The sequence below is a fragment of the Neltuma alba genome, unplaced genomic scaffold (genome assembly GCF_004799145.2).
Source record: "Neltuma alba isolate B1F8T4 unplaced genomic scaffold, ASM479914v2 tig00010372_pilon, whole genome shotgun sequence".
NCBI classification, from domain to species: domain Eukaryota; kingdom Viridiplantae; phylum Streptophyta; class Magnoliopsida; order Fabales; family Fabaceae; genus Neltuma; species Neltuma alba.
The window spans coordinates 419,174-441,376 of NW_021635277.1; the positions used below are offsets into that span (position 1 = coordinate 419,174).

The 22,203-nt window shown below is 32.1% G+C and overlaps 3 protein-coding genes across 4 annotated transcripts; 2 read left to right on the plus strand and 1 right to left on the minus strand.

Moving 5' to 3' along the window:
• Positions 1-893: 893 nt before the first annotated feature.
• Positions 894-4,074, minus strand: LOC114756130 (cytochrome b-c1 complex subunit 6). The gene is made up of 4 exons (XM_028945048.1): positions 3,965-4,074; positions 2,260-2,344; positions 1,372-1,461; positions 894-1,214 (listed from the first exon to the last, which is right to left on the minus strand). Coding segments are annotated over exons 1-4 (210 nt in total). The 5' UTR covers positions 3,967-4,074; the 3' UTR covers positions 894-1,181.
• A 7,168-nt stretch (positions 4,075-11,242) lies between these two features.
• On the plus strand, positions 11,243-13,922 carry LOC114756127 (actin-1-like). The gene is made up of 5 exons (XM_028945044.1): positions 11,243-11,340; positions 11,968-12,037; positions 12,131-12,524; positions 12,740-13,353; positions 13,450-13,922. Exons 2-5 carry the CDS (start codon positions 11,978-11,980, stop codon positions 13,513-13,515), a joined length of 1,134 nt encoding a protein of 377 aa, XP_028800877.1. The 5' UTR covers positions 11,243-11,340; positions 11,968-11,977; the 3' UTR covers positions 13,516-13,922.
• A 2,666-nt stretch (positions 13,923-16,588) lies between these two features.
• LOC114756128 (fructose-1,6-bisphosphatase, cytosolic) lies at positions 16,589-21,956 on the plus strand. Of its 2 annotated transcripts, XM_028945046.1 has the most exons (13): positions 16,589-16,800; positions 16,959-17,167; positions 18,770-18,817; positions 18,918-18,992; positions 19,259-19,320; positions 19,399-19,465; positions 19,563-19,676; positions 19,799-19,885; positions 19,974-20,044; positions 20,801-20,866; positions 20,955-21,041; positions 21,385-21,460; positions 21,633-21,956. In XM_028945046.1, exons 2-13 carry the CDS (start codon positions 17,009-17,011, stop codon positions 21,777-21,779), a joined length of 1,059 nt encoding a protein of 352 aa, XP_028800879.1. In that variant the 5' UTR covers positions 16,589-16,800; positions 16,959-17,008; the 3' UTR covers positions 21,780-21,956. The 2 variants fall into 2 exon arrangements, with proteins under 2 accessions (XP_028800879.1, XP_028800878.1); XM_028945045.1 differs by having other exon boundaries at positions 16,589-17,167.
• Positions 21,957-22,203: the final 247 nt, after the last annotated feature.

Sequence of the window (22,203 nt, forward strand, 5' to 3'; positions counted from 1 at the left end):
TCTTTAGGCTATCTTTTTTTCCAGCTTTAAAATATATTTAATAAATAATATATTTATAAAAAACAATTAATTTTATAATATTATAATTTTTTATTTAAATACTTTTTTATAATATATTTTTAATTATAATATTGTATATATTTTTTATTTTTTTACTTAGGATAATATATTTTTTATTTGAAATAAATATTATAATAATATATTTTATAGGTAGAAGTGGAATATTAAAAAAACTATAATGGCATAATAGTCCAAAAATTTGACTCCCTTCTAAAAACCTCTAATTTGGAGGGGAGCTAAAATGTCCCCTCCCCTCCCGCCCCCGCCCCCGCCCCCGCCCCCGAATAAGGTGTCTGCCTTTTGAAATTTCTATTTCACTAGATAGAATAGTATGAAGTCGAGAGACATATATGCTCTTGGAAATTTTAATTTCAAATTGCTTTATGTTATTGGAAGAATTACATGCAGGGGCCAAATGGGAAAAAAATTAATTACCCGCAAATCTTAACTACTTGCAAATTTAAAAGTTAATTCTGTTACGTGAATATTAAAGCATGACATATAGATGAGATAAGAAATAATTAGTTTTCATTTGGGGCCTATTTATAATTCTTCTCGCTTCATTTTATCATGCATCTCAAAAATCAAACTTAATGAACTCGTCAAGACGCCAGTTCAGGCTCCATTAGTCAGATTCCAGTTAGATCATGGTTAAATTAGTTTTAAAAAAAAATTAACAATATTTTTTTATTTTATATATTAAAATTGCATATGATATGAAGCTTCCAAAAATTGTTTGATATAAAAAATTAATAATAAAGATAATAGGCACATAATATATGTATTAATTATGAACTCCCCTCAATAATAATAATTTAACCCCACAATGTACGTCGGCCCAGACAAATTAAACTTCCATTGCACGACAAAATCCCACTTAAAAAGTCAGATCCACCACATTGTCAAGTGAAAAAGCATCCTTCCAAATCAAAAGGAGTAACGACTTCGCTAGTGTTTCACTTTTTTTCTTTTTTATTAAAGACCGACCTAAGATCACCCTGAGTTCAAACTTTCACAGTAACCACAATAACGGGTGCAAAGGCAAATGTGAGGGAGCAGTCATTTCCAACAAAATAGGAGATGAAAAGATAATCATCACAATATACCAAAATCATCTGCCATCACTTCAGTTTGGAGAATAGCTTCGGTGCAACCTGCATGCATTGAAGGATTATGGTTTAGAGGGTGTTTGGATTAGCAAATTTATGTAAATAGATCGTAAAGCACAACACAACTTTTATTATAGCTCTTAAAATTGAATACAAAGCTATAATGTGACTTGTTCAATATATTCTATAAAGTGATACTTACACATTTGTCGATGCATGACCAATAATCAAAATATTGTCCTGTGCAATGTTTGTGCCCAGATTCATCACCTTGGATCCTTTTAACGCATGCCTGCAGAAAGTAGAAGAATTGAACTTTATCTGCTATGAAAAATTGCATTCACACGAAGATTTGGGAGATAGAAAATACACAACATCTTTCCATCCCAAGTTTGAGATTGCATTGCCAACTTCTAATTTAGAAAGCAAGGTGAAGAAAGCAAGCTTGAATGGTTTCTAAAACCACCGGTTTACCAGTGAGTTGATTGGTATGATCCAATTTAAATAATCATGGTGCAAAACAAAGCCCAGAGAATAGGATAACAGCAGCCCAGAAAACTGTTTGCTACATCTACATCACATTTCTAATAGTTTTCCCTATTTCTTGCCATGGCTAGTGATCACCTTTTGTTCTATATTTAACTAAATTATATCCATCGAATATCATCTTCAATTCCTTACGCGCCCACCCTATAATACTCCAACAGCATCCCTGCCATTCTAAATTTCCTCATGGCAGATTCTTCATAAGAATTTATGCTGTTTTGTCTCAAACAGTTTTACCCACCTTATGAGTCTTTATTTTTGTTCATGTTCATTTTTGTTTCCTTCTCGAGGGTGAATAACTGATCAACTGAATCTCTAGGGCCCACATTCTACTATATATCACAACCAGTGTGACCAAAATAAAATAAGAAATTTCAAAGTGAATTTTTTCAGAATCATTTGATGCCACAGGTGTCCCCTGTCTATAACTGATTGTAAGTAAAAGGACCTTGAGTCCATGTCCTTGAGACAAAAGCTGATTAGTCAATGAAATGATAAGGCTTCCAATCCTACACATCAAAAAGAAAATTTTCAAAATGCATACCTGATATTCAAGTAATGGTTTAACACACTTTGGTTTGCAAGACTCTTCAAGGTATCCCTTAGGATCAACAGGTTCTTCGTCAGCCCTATATTCACAATAAAACACTATGAAATAACAATATTGAAAACTAAACAGCAGAGCAACGACCAGAGCCAAAATAAACATAAGCAACAAAACTTACAAGAAGCAACTGATGCTGCAGTTACAAAATGCAAAACCAAATCTAAAAACTCAAACTCCTAAATATGCAATAATTTTCATCGGGAGGAATACAATACCTCATAGGACCACCCCCCCCCCAACAAAAAAAAAAAAAAAGAAACAAAAGAAAAAACAGATCACCCTGTCTAAAAAGGATACTACAAGTCCACAACTTTACTTATCACTTATTTGCGATATTGCTATGCTCTTATGGGTCAGTTTTGCATATATGCAATATTGCAATCCATAGCTCACTTCAACAAGTCTATTATCAAAAGATATTTCTTCTGTATGATCCTACCAAAAAAAAAAAAATCCAGTAATTGGAATGCCATGGCTCCAAATGATTACCGTAGGATGTAGATATTTAAAATATAAGAATTTGTAAGGTATCTGGCTTAGGATGCACTACCTAGGTCCGGTTTTGCCGATTGCATTCCCAAGGAATTTATATCAATCTCTAGACCTAGGGGCCACAACCCCAAAACGAGAATAAATACAGATGTAGGGCCCAAAAAATGAGTTCAAACATTTTGTAAACTTCATTAGTTAGCTGCGTGCTTATTTTAGGGATAGTATCTGCCTTTTCTGAAAGTAACATAAAATGCAATCCAATATGAATCCAATAAGGTGCCTTTCTCGCACACTCTCACACACAGAGATATGAAAATACAAATGAAATCATGGGAAAAATCATTAAACTCATGAGGAAAGCAGTCATTTCCCAGAGGATAAAGTGTCAATTTCCAAAATAAAGGTGAGCATGTATACAAAGAGCAAGGTATGCACAAAGTTCATGCAGCTGAGCATGAGGAAACAGATATATTAGCTAATACCAGAAAAAGTATGGAATGTCAAATGAATCACTAAACCACAAACCCAACCTCAAACACTTGGAAGACATCATCTTTTTCACTTTAAAGATGCTATCCAAAGCACCGCAAAACATGAAGGGACAAATTTTATCAGGAATCAAAATAGCAGACACCTTACAAGCATCCCCTAGCATCATTTCTGGCCTCAGAATAATCCATTTTTCAAGGGGTTATAGACAAAAGGCTGCAGCATATCAAGCTCCGATAAATGTGAAGAATGCAGAAAGAAGCTAAGTTCAACTAAGTCGGAACGCTAGCGTATGACAGTCCCAATTTATTGCGTTAAACATCTGCCCCACATTGATTACGATACCAAAAAAATTAAAAAAAAAAAAAATGGATGCAACTACAAAGAACATCAGTATCTCAATTTATAACTCCTATTATAACAGTTTCCGCGGGAATCAAATGAGGACTAGAAGTTAATTTCAGGCCTTTATCTAAAAACATTCTATGGGTTTCATAACTAAACAATCAACTTACAGCAAATTCCGAAACCCTAGATTTGCAAAACACTTTTATAGCACCACATTCAGATTAAAGAAAAATACACTACCGAAAATAAAAATTAGAGACAAACATAGATCAGATTGAGAAGTAACGGAATGAACAAGGAACTTGGGGCGTACATTGTGTTAGTAAGAAGAAGACGAGGGTCGCAGGTCAAGGAGATCTAGCAGTTGGAAATAGTGGTAGACAATGGCTGCGGTGATCGTTGGTTTCAGCGGAGCGGAACGAACTCGAGGCATAAATGGCGGATCCGGGTTTGATCCGAACCGTGGAGGGAAATTCAGGATGATTCCAGAATTCGAGGAAATTATGCTAAGAACCAAAATCAGGAGTTACCTGTACTGAAGGACCACAAATTTCTGAATTTGAATACCTAAGGCCCTTCTTTGTGCCAAAACACAAAAAATATCGTGCTGAATGAAATTTGTTTTTCTGCCAGCGTGATGAATGGATTGCTCTTGTGGTTAAATTTACAATCTCTATAATTGATAAATATATATACTCTTCCGGTTCTAATTATAAGACCCAATTGACTTATTTGAGGAAATTAAGGAAGTAAGTTAAATTGGTTATTTATAATAAATAAGTGTTGTCATTTCTAAAATATCCTTGCTAATTAAGTATATTGGCTAAAACTATCATTATTAGAAGGATTATCTTGGAAAAAAATGCATAAATATAAGAGACAAAATGGATTGGGTCTTATAATTAGGACCAAATAAAAAGTCAAATTGGGTCTTATAATAAGGACCGGAGGAGTATATTAAGACCTGTAAATTTGTGTTTATACAATGACGGGTGATTAGTTTAAAAATTGTTTGGTTAACCCTAAAAATACTTTTAAAAAGTACTTTTACATAAATTAAAATAAAATTCTTTTTACATACTTACTCCATATATTATAAAATCATTTTGTGTTTTGGTAGACACAAATGCTTTTTATTAAAAATAATTCTATTTAAAGCACTTTCAAACATTAAATATAAGAGTCGCTTTAAATATTAAAAAATAGTTGAGAGTTTGTAATTATTTGAGCTTGAGTTCAAATCAAATAACTTTAAAAGCCCAACTTTGATGGTTTAAGTTTTCAAGGTTTTTCTTTTGGCCAAAAAAAAAAAAGTTTTCAAGTTTTTTAGTAGCCTTTTTACGGTTAGGTCATGCTTTTAATAATAAATTTAACCAGGATCCAAATAAAACATTATATAAGTTAGGGATAATATAATTTTTAATCTATCAAATTTGTTTTCATTTTTGTTTTGGTCCTTTAAATTTTAAACCATATGTTTTGATCCTTCAAGTTTCTTTTCATTTATAATATTTGTTCTTGTAATCCAATAAAAGTTTAGACTATTATACCCTATAAGGGACAAAAACTTATGGTTTAAAATTTGAGGAACTAAAATCAAAAAAAAAAAAATTTAAAGGACCAAAGATTATATTAACCCTATAAGTAAATTGGTTAACTTTAGTCTTTAAATTTCAGTTACCTCCTATTATAATTTAGACCATTTTCACTCTACCTACGTAAAATGTTGAATCTCTTTATAGCTTATATTTTGGGGAAATTATTTAGGACAAACGGCTAACACTTATTACGGTGCTTTAATTACATAAAATCAATAATATTTTAATATTTTATGATCATGTATTAGTATAATTTTGAATTTTTTTATGATTTTTAAAAAATGCTTTAAACTTCAAAATTTCACAATTTAAAACTCAGTCCGAGTTAATTCACTGTATTTTGACAATCATGATTTTGACCCAAAAAAATGCTTTTAGCTTTTTTTTTCAAATCTATTTTACTCAAATATTTTTTTAAAAAAATTTATTCCTCAAAATCTAATCCAAATAGCATGCTTAGTTGCTAAAATCTCTACATGGGGACAATAACATGATTTTTAAAACAAGTTCGTTTGGTTCATTTAGGCTGGGAGAAGATTCTCCCAATACAAGATACAACAAGTGAGAAGAGAAAGATATTACCAAAAAAAAAAATGTAAGCAGAGAAAGAGAGATTTTAATAGGACCCCCTAAATTAAACCTCTTCTTTCTTTTTCTTCCATCCAAATTTGAAATTCTTCTTAAGAAAATTAAGACCCTTTGAGCCCTCATTCCTTTTTTAATGTTGAGGTGGATTTCAAGCAAACGTGCAATAGACATGGTCACCCATATACACTTTTAATTTATTCTGTTATTAAAAAAATGGAGAATAAAAAAGAAATGTAACACATTCTATATGCTTCATATCTTGAAAAGGTCTCAATCTAGCAAGAAGCATTCTCAATGACACACTACAAAAAAAAAAAAAAACTTATGTTTGCAGCGATTTATTTGTGATAATGACAAACAACCGCTACAAAGTGCATGATTTGTGCCATTTTTTTTTTGCTAAACCACTATAACTTTGTAGCCTTTTAATGAGGCTAAAGTTTGTGTCATATTTTGTTGCTATTTTTCGCTTAAATAATTACTCCTCCGGTTCTTAATATAAGACCCAATTCTTAAATTGGTTTTAATCCTAAATATAAGACACATTTATCATATTTATCAATTTTCTCTAAATTACCCATATAGATACTTCCTCAATCATAATCAAGTAGAAGAGGGAGATGAGATATTAAAAAAGATTATTATGGTGTTTTAGGAAAAATGTGTCACTTTTCTTATAATTAACTAACTTACCTAACTTTCTTAATTTAATCAAATTAGTTAAATGGGTCTTATATTAAGGACCGGAGGAGTATTATGTTTAGACCACATCAGCATTTGTCTTTAGATCTTCAATGATTTCAACGATTGAATCCTTGACAGATTAATCTCAAAAAAACTTTAGAAAAAAGGGAGGAAACAAGATTTCACATTTGACTATAGGTGAAATTATTAAAATCTAAAATTTCTTAAACCGGACTAATTAAAAGCCCTCATGAATTATAGAGCAGATACAAAACCAGACAGAATTCTCATGCAATGCATGGTTTTAAATTATACTAAATCTTTATCGAATATAATAATAAAAATAAATAGTGAATTTAAATGACAGTATTAATGAATATATAATTAGTAAAAACAATGGTCGATTTGAAAAACATATATAATATTAATATTTACAGTAATGAATGATTGGAGGAAAAAACAACAAATGTACCTAATTCCATTTGAACACTAAGTTTAGTTTTGATGATTAGACTAAATTAACATGCTTACTCTAGGTTCTTTAATTTAACTCTATCAGATTTGTAAGGTATATATTTTTATTGTATATATATACCAAATCATTCCACAAAAGCAATCTTCTAGCAAAACCCATGCAGAATGATTTATGGTTTAATTAGCCATAAATTTTATCCCGTTACGTGCAACTGAAAAAAAAAAAAAACTGGAACCAACGGTAGCCAATTCACTTACAAACAATATGAACTAAATAAAATAAATAAATAAATTACATGGTACTTTGTTTATGTAACTAATTTAATGAAATTAAAAAATTAGGTATGGGTACTAATAACTCATTTATACACTCGGATGACAACTAGCATGATTCGTACACCTTTTCTTTTCTTTTTTCTTTTTTGGAAAAGGTCCTCACGTTACGCGGAATTGAAACTTTGAATTGAATTTTGATGATTATTTAATAATTTATAGGTTTCTCATACGATCATATCAACGTAGGCAATCAACTAAGAGAAATACCAAATAATAATGAATTGAATAAATTAACATCATTTCCTTGGCCGCATAAGGGGCCCACGGCCTAAAGAGGTGACACCAATTTTAGCCTTAAACACTAAGAAACATAAATTTAATACATATATATTTATATGTATTTCTATAATTATTGTAATTTTATTTTGGATTAATACAAACTTTAGTTTCTCAAGTTTGCCTTCATTTTAATTTTGATTCCTCAAATTTCAAATTATAGGTTTTGATCTCTCAAGTTTCTTTTTATTTATAATATTGGTTCCTATAATTCAATAAAAACTTGAATTATTTTGTTCTTTATGGAATCAAAACTTACAGTTTAAAATTTGAGAGGCCAAAACTAAATGAGGACAAACTTGAAAAGCCAAAGATTATAATAACATTTTTATTTAACTTTAAATTTAAACCCTTCCTGGCCAAAAGATAGACTTCATAATTGAAGATATTGTGTTTAAATCTTTACTATAATTCAAATAAAATTTCAATTCTATAATATTCATTGAATTTTTTGGATACTATTTTATTGCAAGCCATCATATGTGTGTGTGTGTTTAAGTTCTTAATAAAATATCTATAGTTAAATAAAATAAAAAAGTTTAACAAAATATTGACTGAATTATTGAGCAAATTACAGCCACGGGTTGAATAAAATCATCAGCACGAAGATATAATTTTTCCCTAAAATGCAAAAAAAAAAAAAGAGTGGTAGAGTGTGCTCTTCTTTTCTTGTCCTTTAAACCCTCCCAGAATTATCATACATTGATTTCCCCCCAACATTTGACATATTGGTTAATAATGTACTTAAATTATATACTTATTTCAATTTACATTAAGTATATGAAAGCACTAGTGATCCGTGATTTGATCATATTGTTGTTTTTCTTAAATTGTACTAATAATCAAACTGCTGTCAAAATACTCTTGAAATGATTGAGTGTTGGATATATAAAAATTAGAATACATACAAATTTGATTCATTATTTTTTTTTCCTATTTTTACTCATTAACTCTTCAATACAATGATCTAATTATCAATATGTCGTTGTAGGGGGACTAACTTTGCCCGTTGTGGCTCGCCAAAGCTTCTTTAAAGGAGTCTTGTTCGGTGATTTGGATTTGGAGAACTCTTGATCAACTATAATCTCTAGTTAAAAGTGATAGATAGTGCTTGGTTTAAATAATATTGCTTCTGGTGTTTAATATATATAAGACTTAATTAACTAATTTGTAGAGATTAAAAAAGTTAGTTAAGTTAGTTATTTATAATAAATAAATATTATTTTTTTCCTAAAATAATCTTATTAATAATGTGTATTTGAATTATAAATTGACAGCAAGTGCTTAACAAATACTCCTCCAACCTTAATATAAGATCCATTTAACTAATTTGATTAGATTAAAGAAGTTAGGTAAATTAGTTAATTATAAGAAAAGTGACACATTTTTCCTAAAATATCATAATCATTTTTCTTAATATCCCTTCTCCCTTTCCTACTTGATTATGGTTGAAAAAATATCCATAGGGGTAATTTAGAAAAAAACTGATAAATATGATAAATACGTCTTATATTTAGGACCAAAACCAACTCGATAATTAAGTCTTATATTAAGGACCAGAGGAGTACAACAACTATATGATTACTTTAGGCAAAATAAATAAATATTAAAGACAAAGGGGATTAAAGTCTTATATTTATAACTAAATTAAAAATCAAACTAATTCTTATATTAAAAACTCTGGTAGTAGTTAATCAGCATCTCTAGGAGACATTTTGTCTTGGACTTATTTACCTGTGATTTGTACTTTGTTTTATTTTAATGGAATTTCTCTTTCTAGCAAAAAAAAAACTCAGCCTTAATAAGTTATGAACATGTGATTCTTGCTTAGAATTTATACTATAAATAAAAAATATATTTTTGGCCAGAAAATGAACGAAATAATGAATAATTGATGAAATGAGAAGGGAAGGTGGGTAGTGATAAAGTATAGCACGACTTTGAACGTATGGTCGGTTGAGAGCGGCCCCCGAAGGAACCGCCAGCCCATCATAGCCGCCCGTTGTGACGTGGCAGAGCATCAACATGAGGGACATGGACGGCAATGACAACTTTGTTGGATTCCAAATCCACCTCAGATCATCTCCCCTTCCCAACAAGTCGTGACTGGAGCCTTTCTTTCCTCAACCCCTTGTTTGGTTTCACAAAAGTACTGAGAATGCGGGTTAGTAATCTAATTATAATTAAAATAATACCATAATTTAACTGAAAATATGTAAAAAATATTTATACATAATTTTGAAGGAATAATACTTTTAATCAATGAGTAAATAAAAACAAAATTATTAAAGTATAACATGACTAAGGGTCTGTTAAGAATAGCGTTAAACAATCATAATTTTAGATAATCATAATTTTTATAAGTGATATCAGTTAAATATAATGCTGATTAATCATGATTTTTGTTTAGATACTTTTTTCTTATAAGTAATTTTAAGAATGCAGATTATTTTTAAATTTTGTTTATTAAAATCGCTTATAAATATATAATTAGTCAAGAGCAATAAGTGTAGGTAAAAGAAATATAATTAAATACTAGTATAATTTTTATAAGTATTTATTTATTATTATTTAAATATAATTTTAAGTTAATAATTAATAATTATTATTAAAAAAGGTATATAGGAGAAATTCTTGTAGTAAACCTCAATTGGATTTTCCAATCATAAAAGTTACTCTTAATAGTTTATGCTCAAACGTGCGATTGGAATTGAAATCAAGATTTATTGAAATTTCAAAAAATTCAGCAAATAGGATACATAGATTACTTATTTGATTTCAAATGTGCTTATTTGAGTTCTTACCATTTAACCAAACAAGGCATAACTCTTACTTTTTGTTGTTAAACTTAGGATGATATCATTTCAGACCCTAAAAAAAAAAAAAAAACCAAATTAGTCAGTCTATTAAGGAGTGTTTGAATTAGTTTTTCAAAAGTAATTTTACAATATTTAAATTAAGTATGTGAGAGTGAAATTATTTTTTTTTTTAATTAATTCTAATACTTTCCAAACACCCCTTAAAACTCTCATCCTTCCAATTATGGGCTTGGTTTATTGACTCGAACCAATCCATTTGAAGTGGTTTTAAGTTTTAACACCATGGGTTTAACAATCTCCATCTTTAGTTTCATAAATTAAAAGTAGACTAATACCCACATTATTATAAGGGGTTTAAAGCAGAATAATATATTAATTTATTTAAAGAATATTTATAATAAGAATTTAATGGAGTATCTAAAATATTTTTGCTGCTAACCATACGTAACTAGGTAATAAACATGTTTTAGTCAGGAAAATATGTTAAATATATCAATGGGTTATTTATATGACAAAGAAGAATATCCATGTTTTGTTTTCCTAAGAATGGGCACATGGTAAGTAAACAAATTGGTAACAAGACAAACTAATGTCAGTCAAACCATGCTGCGACCTTTTCCCCAGAAAAACTTTTTCTTTGCCATTCGGCAGTTTCAAATTCCTTGCATTCATAATTTTCATTTACTGCTCCAACCAAACAGAGCCATGTGGGCATCTTCTATCTGCATTTGAGTTTCATTTCACTTGCATTTCACTCTCATTTAGCTTTGCTCATCTGATATAAAAGCATAAATAAGGAATTCGCTCTTATTCTCTGTTTTATACTTTTGCTTTCAGCTGCTGCTTCATCGAACTGATTCTCTCCTGTTCTTCTTTTAGCTGCAACCCGGGGAGTTCAAGTTCAAATTTGAAAGGTGTGTTTGGATCCTTGTTTCCCTTTCTTGTTTTAGCTAGTTGATCTTGTGAATTTTCAGTAAATTTTGTTTTGCATGGTTTCTCAATAAACCCCTTTTTCATGTCTTGCTTTTTTAAATTCTGAATGTGTAACCCGAAGTCTTTGTCTGATAATGTGTGCTGGATTCGAAACCATCCTAGCTTTATTTGTTTCTGTAGGGGATAGATCTGTTTTATTGCTCAATTTTTTGTCTGGGTAAGTTATAAGGTGTTGATTTTTTATGTGTGGTGTCTGTGATGCGGTGGATTTGATGTTTGTTTCGTTTCGGATATTCTAGTGTAGGAAATTGGACTTGTCTTTTATATTCGGGGTCTTGCCTATGGTTTCTGTTATGCCTACCTCTGATCTCTAAGGTTTTTGCATGTAATGTAATAAGTCCTTTCAAAACAAAACTGTATTATTTCTTGGTTCCAATGAATTGATTGTAAAATAGAATGGCACGACTTTATTCTATTGTATGGGTGTATATGATCAAACTAATACCCGCATAGATTTTCTTATGCTAATTGTTGCTGTTACTACTGACTGTCTTTCATATTTTCCAGCGAATGAGCAATAACTATTTGATTTCCTTTCTGTTGTACAGATCATAAAAGATGGCGGATGCCGAGGACATTCAACCTCTTGTTGTTGACAATGGGACTGGAATGGTCAAGGTTAGTCTATCTGTTTTTAAGGAATGAGAAATTGAAGATTGCAGCCTTTACATGTTTAAAAGGCCTGAAGGCTGATGCTGTTCTATTTTGCAGGCTGGTTTTGCTGGTGATGATGCGCCAAGGGCTGTGTTCCCTAGCATTGTTGGGCGACCTCGCCACACAGGTGTTATGGTTGGGATGGGTCAGAAGGATGCTTATGTGGGTGATGAGGCACAGTCAAAAAGAGGCATCCTTACCTTGAAGTACCCCATAGAGCATGGAATAGTAAGCAATTGGGATGATATGGAGAAGATTTGGCATCACACTTTCTACAATGAACTTCGTGTTGCTCCTGAGGAACACCCTGTACTTCTCACCGAGGCACCACTTAATCCCAAGGCCAACAGAGAGAAGATGACCCAAATCATGTTTGAAACTTTCAATGTGCCTGCTATGTATGTTGCCATCCAGGCTGTTCTATCTCTCTATGCGAGTGGTCGTACAACAGGTTTGTTACAAGTCCAGATTTTATTCCTTGCGTTTTGATAATTGATATTGAACTTGATCTGGTTGCTAAAGTAAACTCTAAGACCCTAATTATTTATAAAGATTGTTGAATAATGACAATCTCCACAACTCAATAGGCACAATGGCACTTGTTCTGAGTAACTCCAAGCTTACTTTGATGGTACATTCTTATCGGAGTCGTGAATTTTTAAATAGGTATTGTGCTCGATTCTGGTGATGGTGTGAGCCATACAGTGCCTATTTATGAAGGGTATGCTCTGCCTCATGCAATCCTACGTCTGGACCTTGCTGGACGTGACTTGACAGATTACTTGATGAAAATTCTTACTGAGAGAGGATACACTTTCACTACCTCTGCTGAACGGGAAATTGTACGTGATATGAAGGAGAAACTAGCATATGTTGCTCTTGATTATGAGCAAGAGTTGGAAACTGCTAAGACTAGTTCAGCTGTAGAGAAGAGCTATGAGTTGCCTGATGGGCAGGTTATCACAATCGGCGCTGAGAGATTCAGATGCCCAGAAGTACTTTACCAGCCATCTTTCATTGGGATGGAAGCTGCTGGAATCCACGAAACAACCTACAACTCTATCATGAAATGTGATGTTGATATTAGGAAGGATCTGTATGGAAATATTGTGCTCAGTGGTGGTTCAACTATGTTCCCTGGCATTGCTGATCGTATGAGCAAGGAAATTACCGCCCTTGCTCCAAGTAGCATGAAGATCAAGGTGGTTGCTCCTCCTGAAAGAAAGTACAGTGTCTGGATTGGTGGCTCTATTTTGGCATCACTTAGCACCTTCCAACAGGTTTGCAACCTCACATTTCTCCAATTAGTAGGATAGATAGATTTATGATTGTTATACACTGCTTTGCTCATTGATTGTCCTTTTCTTACTATCCAGATGTGGATTTCCAAGGGTGAGTATGATGAATCTGGTCCTGCAATTGTTCACCGCAAGTGCTTCTGAGCTGGTTTAAAGAGAAGTAGAGGGTAAATTCAAGTTCTTCATGCATCCGGTCTTGTGTGATGTGCCAGTCAACTATGGTTCAAATCTTGAAGCTTCGGATTTTAGAAGAAGGGGTATTTCTAGTGTACTAAATGATTTGGCTTGTAATTTATGTGTTTTCATTAGGTCCTTGAAAGCTGCTCTAGTTTATGAAATTGGCAGACTTGGTAGGTTTTGTTTGGTTTATTTTATTCACTTTTCGTGCTTTGGCCATAAAATCTAGATGCCTTTTGAGTTAGGAGAACGAGAGGTTCTATGATTTTTTTCCCCCTCTTTCAGGCTGGGATTTTTGAGTTGGTTCTGTCTATATTTGTTGTATGCTTGAATGGATTCTGAGTTTGCAGGGAATTTTCCCCTTTTTCCTTCAACGTGACAATCCTTCTTTTCTTCAGCTTCTGTTACTTAGGTCTGTTTAACCCTCAACTTGGCTGAATTTATTATTCCCCCCAAGTTAGACAGTTGTGTAATTATATTTATTTAATTACACAAATAATTAAGTAATTTAAAATGAAATTAATAAATTAATATACGAGGGGCATTCAATGATGTTGTGACGCAAGAAATAATTCATGTTTTCATGTAATGTATTGATATTTCCATTCATTTAATCATGCCGTTATACCATCAATCAATGCTTAGTCTTTAAATTTCTTAATTTTAATATAAAATATTTATTTATAAATAATTGAAAATTAATGTGCAAGTTGTCAACTTGCCATGTTTTCTCCTAATTTTTAATCAAGTTCTTGTAGTTCTTCTAGTTCTTTATAGTTTTATTTATTTTTAATTTAGTTCTTATAGTTTTTTTTTTTCAGTCACCTGAAACTATAATTTAAAACAAGTGCTGTTTTTTTGTTTTGGCCTGAAAATAAGTGCTGTTTAAAGATAGAAAAACTACAAAGACCCCAATTAATATCTGTGAAATATCAGGATGGGGTAAAACATAATAGGATTTTAATTAAAAATTGGGAAAAATTATTAGGAATTGCCGGTTGATTTTTCCAAATAATTAAAACAAATTTACAAATTAAATTTTCAAGAAATTATCCCCTGACTAAAATTATAAGGACGTGGTAAAAAATAATAGGATTTTAATTAAAAATTCTAATATAAAATTTACGCACGCCACTCCAGTAGCTTTCAAAATCTGCATCGTTATTTTTTTTCTTTTAAATTCATCATATTTATGAGGGTTGATTGCATAATAGAGTTCTTAAGAATTTTATGGCGTGATTCAAATTTTGTTTGCCAACACAGATCAATATGCCTGCACAAAAATATAGAAATACATTATATAGAACTTTATATAAAATAAAATAGAAAAATCAGGTTATTGAATTACATGAACACCCTTAGCTATTCCTACCAAAAAGTATTTATATTTACGGAGTGCTTGAAAGCACTTAAAAGTACTTCTTAATACTTTTTCGTAAAACGAGACAAATTTTTTTATATATTTATTTCGTATATTGTAAAAGCACTTTTAAAATTATGGTTTTGATTCCATCCAAACACTCCATATCTCTGTGCCTCAGAATGTGTTGGTTGAACAAAGGAAAAAAGGAGGGTGGATTTTAATGAAGGAAAAAAAAAGAGAAATGGAAGGGAAGGGTTTCAATGAGGAAAAAAAAAAAAGGAGAGGGAAGGAATTTTAATATTATCCTATTTAATTCAAGAGGGGAAGGAAGAAACATATTTTTACATAGACAAGTTTGTCCTTATTTTATTTGGTAATTGATAGGTAATATATTTTTATATGGGCAAAATGCAAACAAAAAATGCCCATTCAGTCTTGCCAATCAGTTGGGAAAGCAAAATATTTAGGAGAAACAAATGGCTATCAGTCATGACGAGCACTCGACTAGTACATTACAGTAACAGATATTTTTATAACTTCTAGGATGACTTAAATCATTGCCTCTAAAGATATGCCTGAATCTCCACTCGTTGCCGCACTGTGTAAATCCTTCGCCACCAACTCCTGGTTGGGTGGCTGCTTCAACATATCTTGTTAATAGAGCACAGAGAATTCCTCTCATTCAGTATCGATGACAACAAAACAGAGCATAACAAGGAGACAAAGGCAAGGACTCAGATCTAGAGAATGATTCGGTGATGGACCAGGACTTGGAGGCAATTACCAGGCGTCGACGGTGATGACAGGAGGATGCAAGTTACCCGAGCACGACAGAGATGCAAGGTGAGAGGTGGCTGAAGCAAATCAAAGAAAGCCTTGACACTAGAGGGTGACGTTGGAGTATTAAAAAATTACTATGGACATTTTTGTCAGAATAGGACGATAAATTCCCCCCGGTGGAAATATCCCAATTTTAGGGGAGAGGAAGGAAGGGAGGGAATCAGATAAAGACAAAATTTTTTTCCCTCCCCTCTGTTTTAATTTTTGAACCAAACAGGCTTGATTCCCCTTCTATCTTCCCCTTTCCCTCACCTCTCCTGGAAAAAAAATTAAAAAAAAAAACTCCAACCAAATATGATTGGGAATATAGATCAGTCCATGAGTTATAGGTCAGCCCGTCACAATTTGTGGGTTATGCGGGGTTATATTGTGTACGTTAAAAAAATGCCAACCATAACTTGTCATAAGGGGTTGGCAGGCCAACTCTCTAACTCTTTTTTTTTTTAATTCTCAATTTTTAAGCTTTATTTTTAATTTAATTTTTTAAATTAATAAATGGTGATCTAAAATTTTAAAAACAATCACAAGTATAAATTATGTTTAACCATATTTAAAATAGTCAATACAATATAAAACAATACATTACAAATATTTTATATAATTAACATTCATCATCAACTGATCGAATAATAAATTTTATGATTTTTTCATATAAATACATGCTTGATTAAAAAAAAACTATCTCTTAATATTGGAGAGGTTTCAGGACCGTACCTGTGTGCCTAAAAAAAGGCATTGGATAGAGATGCCTAATTTGCTTATCTTTAATACCCAGCCCTCCCACATCGGAGACTTGAAGATTGAAAAAGATGTCAAGAGAAAGGAACTCTATAATGGAGAATTTAGATACGCAGAGATAAGATTTCCTTTTGATTTCTATGTCTTTTTTGCCCTCCTTTCTATTTCGTGGAAGTCAACTCGTTAAGAAAGATTTGGGTTCCACATCAGAATGACTTCAGAAATACACACCCATATGTTTATCTTGAAGAGCAAGAGTAATTGACCAAGCACTCCGCAAAAACAGCATATAATTGGGAGATTCCAGCCAGGTTTTCCATCTCTTTCTTTTCTGTATTCTTTTGATCCTCATCTTCTTCGGAATCATCCTCTGCGTGCGTCACCTCCGCTTTATGATCCTCGCATTTCGGAATAGGCCTCCGTATTATTCCTTTGATCGGCTACCATTTCCTCTGATTCTCTGGAATAGCTCTGTTTTGGCGAAGGAAAGGAGAGGTAGGGATTTGAGAAGAGAAAGAAATGGATCACGCGGCGGATGCTCAAAGGACTGATTTGATGACGATCACTCGATTCGTTCTGAACGAACAGTCAAAGCACAAGCAATCGCGCGGCGATTTCACCATTCTCCTCAATCACATCGTTCTTGGCTGCAAATTTGTCTGCTCTTCTGTTAGTAAGGTTCTCTTCTTCCTCCTCACCTCGCTCTCTTTTCTGCCAGTCTTCCTTCGCTCCTTCATGTTTAGAGAATTAGTTACACACACACACACACAAAATTGGAGAAATTTTACATAGTAGTGGTTAATATGTGAGTATATACTATGTATCAAAAAAGCATGTATATACAGACTGAAGGACTGGGGGTGAAGGAAAGGGAAGGGAGGAAAATCAGTAAAAATGGAAAGGAAGGCTAACCAGGCAGTTGAGCGTGCGGCCTCTTACGCCGAAAGTATTTTTTTTTTTAAATTTTTAATTGTCCGAAAAAGCCGTGTTCGCGTTTAGCTCAGGGAGAATGAAAAAAAAAAAAAAGAAACTAGAATTTTATAAATGCTAAATGAGAAATGTCATTGGTAAATTCAAACTTGTCAATGTCAATATCAAATTAAATTATGTTATCAAACCTGATTTAAGATTTACAATTGCTAATTTCTTTTCCTGTCATTCTCTTTTTAGTTTAACTCATTTTAAATTTTAGAATGTACAAATAAACATGTGAGAGCGCTGTCGTCTTGAAAAGCGTAGAAGTAATTTTCTCATGGTATGCCAAACACCTACTAATATTTTGCCTTTTTTTTTTTAAATCCCTTGGTTGGCCAAAAAAAAAGGCTTGCCTTTTTGTAAGTATTTGAAATTAAAAACTTATATTCATTGTATAAAAATTGAAATATAAAATTTTTTTTATTTATTTATTTTTAATACTGTAAATTTTGTACCTACAAAATGGCTTTTTATAATATTTCAATTTTCATTTTATTTAAATATTTAATTCTATATATCAAAACTCAAAAGAGGCTTCAAAGTCAAAACCTAATTAGTTTGGAGGAGAACAAAAAGATGCTTGGATTATTAAATTTCAAATCAGATTTGGTAACATTTTAATAGATTTTGACAACATTGAATTTGTAAATAACAAATATTTTTGTTACAATTCTTTATTTGAGATTTAATAATTTTAATTTTTTATGGGATTTTCCTTGGTTTCGACAGATAAAAAAATTGAAGATATGATGACAGTTCCATGAGTAAAAGATGTTTAATATCTTTTAAATAAAGTAAATGATTCAATTCTTGTAAATAAAAAAAATACCCTATTTGAATTTAACTATGCGTAAATATGAATTAATGGGTACTACTAGATATTATATTGTGAAAAAAAGAGAGAAAGAAATGTAGGCTTTGTAATAATCATTTTCTTTTAATTTTTGAGTTATTAATGGGAAAGCAAAGTTAACAGGGAATTTTCAAGTAACGTTATAAGAATTTTCTCCTCTGTATTCTAAATTACTCCATGCATGTGTTTGCTCTCGGGATTTAGTAACTTCAATGATTACTTCATCAACAATTTAATCTTATTAACTTAGTTACGTTTCCTTGTCAAAGTACTCATATAGATGAATGCCAATGAAATAATAAATAATTAAATATTAACTTAAATTTTATGCTAAAATAGAGATTATGTCAGTAATTTTACTAAATAAAGTTGTTTGAATTACAGAAGGGACGAAAATTTGAAAGGAACCAAAAAAAAAAAGTCACTAAATTGAGCAATACTTTCTTTAACAGGCAGGGCTGGCAAAAGTGCTTGGACTTGCGGGGCAGACCAATGTTCAAGTAAGTGAGCTCTCTTAAGAATTCCTTCTAATGCTTCCATGAACTCATTTTTTATTTCTTTCAAGGTATTTTATTTTTTAATCTGGAAAACCATTTCCAGGGTGAAGATCAAAAGAAACTGGATGTTCTTTCAAATGAAGTGTTTGTGAAGGCCTTAGTTAGCAGTGGACGTACTGTGAGTATAATAACATCCAACATTTCTCTCTTCTCATTTCTCAATATCCTGTGTTCTTTTCTCTCACCTAACCAGACATGTTACTCTGTACATTGTACGAAATATGAGAAATAAAACATACTCTTCATGATTTGTATTCTGAAGATATGTTGAAAAGGAGATACATTCATATTGAAAATTTATTAGATATAATCCTAAATTATAATCTAGCATTTATACCATATATAATCAATTGAAATATAATTTGCTGCCTCATCACTTGTCAGTGCATTCTTGTTTCTGAAGAGAATGAAGATCCTATATTCGTGGAGCCATCACAACGGGGAAAGTAAGTTCAAATACTCTTTGAAACTCATCCATTGAACAATTCCATGATATTTATGTGAGACCCTTTTGATTTTGACAGATACATTGTTGTATTTGACCCTTTGGATGGATCTTCCAACATTGACTGTGGTGTTTCCATAGGAACTGTACGTATGAATTTCTCATCCTCAAAATAACTAATCAATTTGAAAAACTATTGTAACAAATTATTCTGATAAATAATACTTCTCTTGTTGCATTTAGATCTTTGGCATTTATCTGGTGAAGGATCAGAATAATCCAACTCTTGATGATATTTTGCAATCTGGTAACAGCATATTAGCAGCTGGTTACTGCATGTATGGAAGCTCTTGTACGGTAAAACAAACATCCGTTTTCTCAATTATGGATTATTTTCATTGTTCCATTGAAAGATTTCAGTTTTCTACTTTTCCTGTGATGAACATGTAATGTTGATTCAATAAGTTTTGGAATTGTAGTTTGTGCTAAGCACAGGAAATGGAGTAAATGGCTTCACACTTGATCCTTGCCTTGGGGAATTCATATTGACACACCCAAATATCAAGGTATTGAAGTGGACCACAAATTGGTATATCAAATTAATAGCTATGCTTTTAAGTGTGAACAGTATGCTAAACTATATATTCTTAACAGATACCGAAGAAAGGAAAAGTTTATTCCGTGAATGAGGGAAATGCTAAAAATTGGGACGAACCAACTGCCAAGTAAGTTTTAGGGATTTTCTCAATTGTCTATAGAACATATCAGATGAAGATTAAGGTAATTAAGAATTAAGATTGTCTAGCATCACTTGGCAAAAAACAAAAAAAGATTGTCTAGCATCACACATAGTATGGACTGTTTTCTGGGTTACTGTAAGTGGATTAAATTTTAAATCTTATCTTTAATAGCTAACTTCTGAGGGACGATTCTTACCCCTTTGAGATGACCACCAATTTGGACTAGAGCTGATTGCTTGGGCTCAAAAAATGGTAAATTAAGAGAGGATTCTGGCTAGCAAGAAAACCGAGTAAAATGTCCCAAAGTATAGACATTAAGATAATGGCTCTCAAAGAGAAGCCAGTTGATGGAGGACAATGTAGTGTAAGTTACCTAGTTCCGCATTGAGTAATATGACCTACTTTATATGGTGCTCAAGCATAATTACTTTCTTACTTTCAGTATCTAACTTTTGAGAGAGGTTCTCTACTTTATTACCTAGTCCCATCAAATATTTCTCTCGCCTCTTTTGAGGTGTTAGAATCTATATTTCAGAGTTGCCATTGAACCTTACACCTTCTTGCCGCGAGGTCTACTTTTTATGCTATTAGATTTCCCATACCTCAATCTAATGCTGTGCAGTTTTTACCAAAGATTGGCTCATACTTCCAAGATTACTTCCATAGTTCAAACCAGTTGTGGTGTGAGGGAATAATGTTTTGACGGATATTTCTGAGGCTATCGCAATTTTGCATTTTCAGATATGTACAAAACTGCAAGTATCCTCAAGATGGTTCACCATCAAAGTCTCTTAGGTACATTGGAAGGTATTTGGTCTCCTCAACATACATGATACAATTTCTTGATTTTCTTCGAAATTATTTTCATTGATGCTAACAAAGATGAGTTATGCAGCATGGTTGCTGATATCCACCGGACACTGCTTTATGGTGGTATCTTCATGTACCCTGCTGATAAGAAAAGCCCAAGTGGAAAACTCCGGTATGACACTTTTTGTTTCGTCCTAACCGTATGAACCCATCATGAATCTACCTTTTGACATTGATCCCGCCCTCCATTTGGTTATAGGAACAAAAGAATCCGTCTATCATCTCTACATGATTCTATTATGTTTTTGTAATAATTGTTCAACACAGCAACAAGTTTTATTCCATTAAATGAGGTTGGCTATATAAACAGACATCGTTGCATGATCTCCGAAGGAGAAGGAACATAACAGAGTGCATTATATTGCAGTTTTCTTTCTGCTGGCGTTATTAGTGGTTGTGTTTCATGGATATATGAGTGGCTTATGAGGACTGTCTTGTACTTTTGTGATTAATAGGATTCTGTATGAAGTGTTTCCCATGTCATACTTGATGGAGCAAGCAGGAGGTCAAGCTTTTACAGGAAAACAAAGGGTATACAAGACATTTCTCTCTCTCTTCTTTGGGGTTCTGTTAGTTTTCTTAACTTCATAAATTATTATTTGACAAGAATATCTTATAAGAAAAAAACCTGACTTTTTATTCATAAGCATATTGATTCTTATGATTTGAAATAGAATGTGTAACGATGCAATTAAAACTGCAGGCACTTGACTTGGTTCCAGAAAAAGTACACGATCGATCTCCAATATTCTTAGGAAGTTACGATGATGTTGAGCAAATCAAAGCTCTCTATGCAGCAGCAGCAGAAGCAGAAGCATCAAATGGACCAACGGAAAATGATATTGCTTAGTAAATCTCTGAGCATTAATCGTACAAAAAGAACAACAGAAATTGTCAAGTCCCATTTGATAAATTCATTTATGTAGATTGTTTCCCCCTACTTTTAAAAGCCAATATATAAGCTTGTGTTGTTGTGAAGGACAGCACAGATCTCAATATAGTCCCATGCATGGACAATAAATCAATATATTAACTAGGAATCATTTTTAGTCTTAATTTTCTTGATAAACCCAAGAAGATAATTTAAATAGGATGTGGTGTTCATCGTAAGATTTTCTTTTTTTCAAAGAAGTAAATGTGAGGACATGGACACATGTATTGTAATTAAAAGTTTTTAATTTATAGTGATTTAAATAGTTAAAAAGATTAATCCCAAAATTCAAGGGTGGAAAGCAATGTTACACTTTAAGGTGTGCTGGCATGAAGTAGGGTCA

Excerpts from the sequence above, each read along its gene's own strand:
- LOC114756130 (XM_028945048.1), bottom strand. Across the intron at positions 1,462-2,259 it reads AACCATTACTTGAATATCAG|GCATGCGTTAAAAGGATCCA; the intron begins GTATGCATTTTG and ends TACTTTCTGCAG. Across the intron at positions 1,215-1,371 it reads GGTCATGCATCGACAAATGT|GTTGCACCGAAGCTATTCTC; the intron begins GTAAGTATCACT and ends CAATGCATGCAG.
- LOC114756127 (XM_028945044.1), top strand. The coding sequence starts at position 11,978 with ATGGCGGATGCCGAGGACATTCAACCTCTTGTTGTTGACAATGGGACT. Across the intron at positions 12,038-12,130 it reads ATGGGACTGGAATGGTCAAG|GCTGGTTTTGCTGGTGATGA; the intron begins GTTAGTCTATCT and ends TCTATTTTGCAG. Across the intron at positions 12,525-12,739 it reads TGCGAGTGGTCGTACAACAG|GTATTGTGCTCGATTCTGGT; the intron begins GTTTGTTACAAG and ends ATTTTTAAATAG.
- LOC114756128 (XM_028945045.1), top strand. The coding sequence starts at position 17,009 with ATGGATCACGCGGCGGATGCTCAAAGGACTGATTTGATGACGATCACT. Across the intron at positions 17,168-18,769 it reads TCTGCTCTTCTGTTAGTAAG|GCAGGGCTGGCAAAAGTGCT; the intron begins GTTCTCTTCTTC and ends TTTCTTTAACAG. Across the intron at positions 19,886-19,973 it reads TGACACACCCAAATATCAAG|ATACCGAAGAAAGGAAAAGT; the intron begins GTATTGAAGTGG and ends TATTCTTAACAG.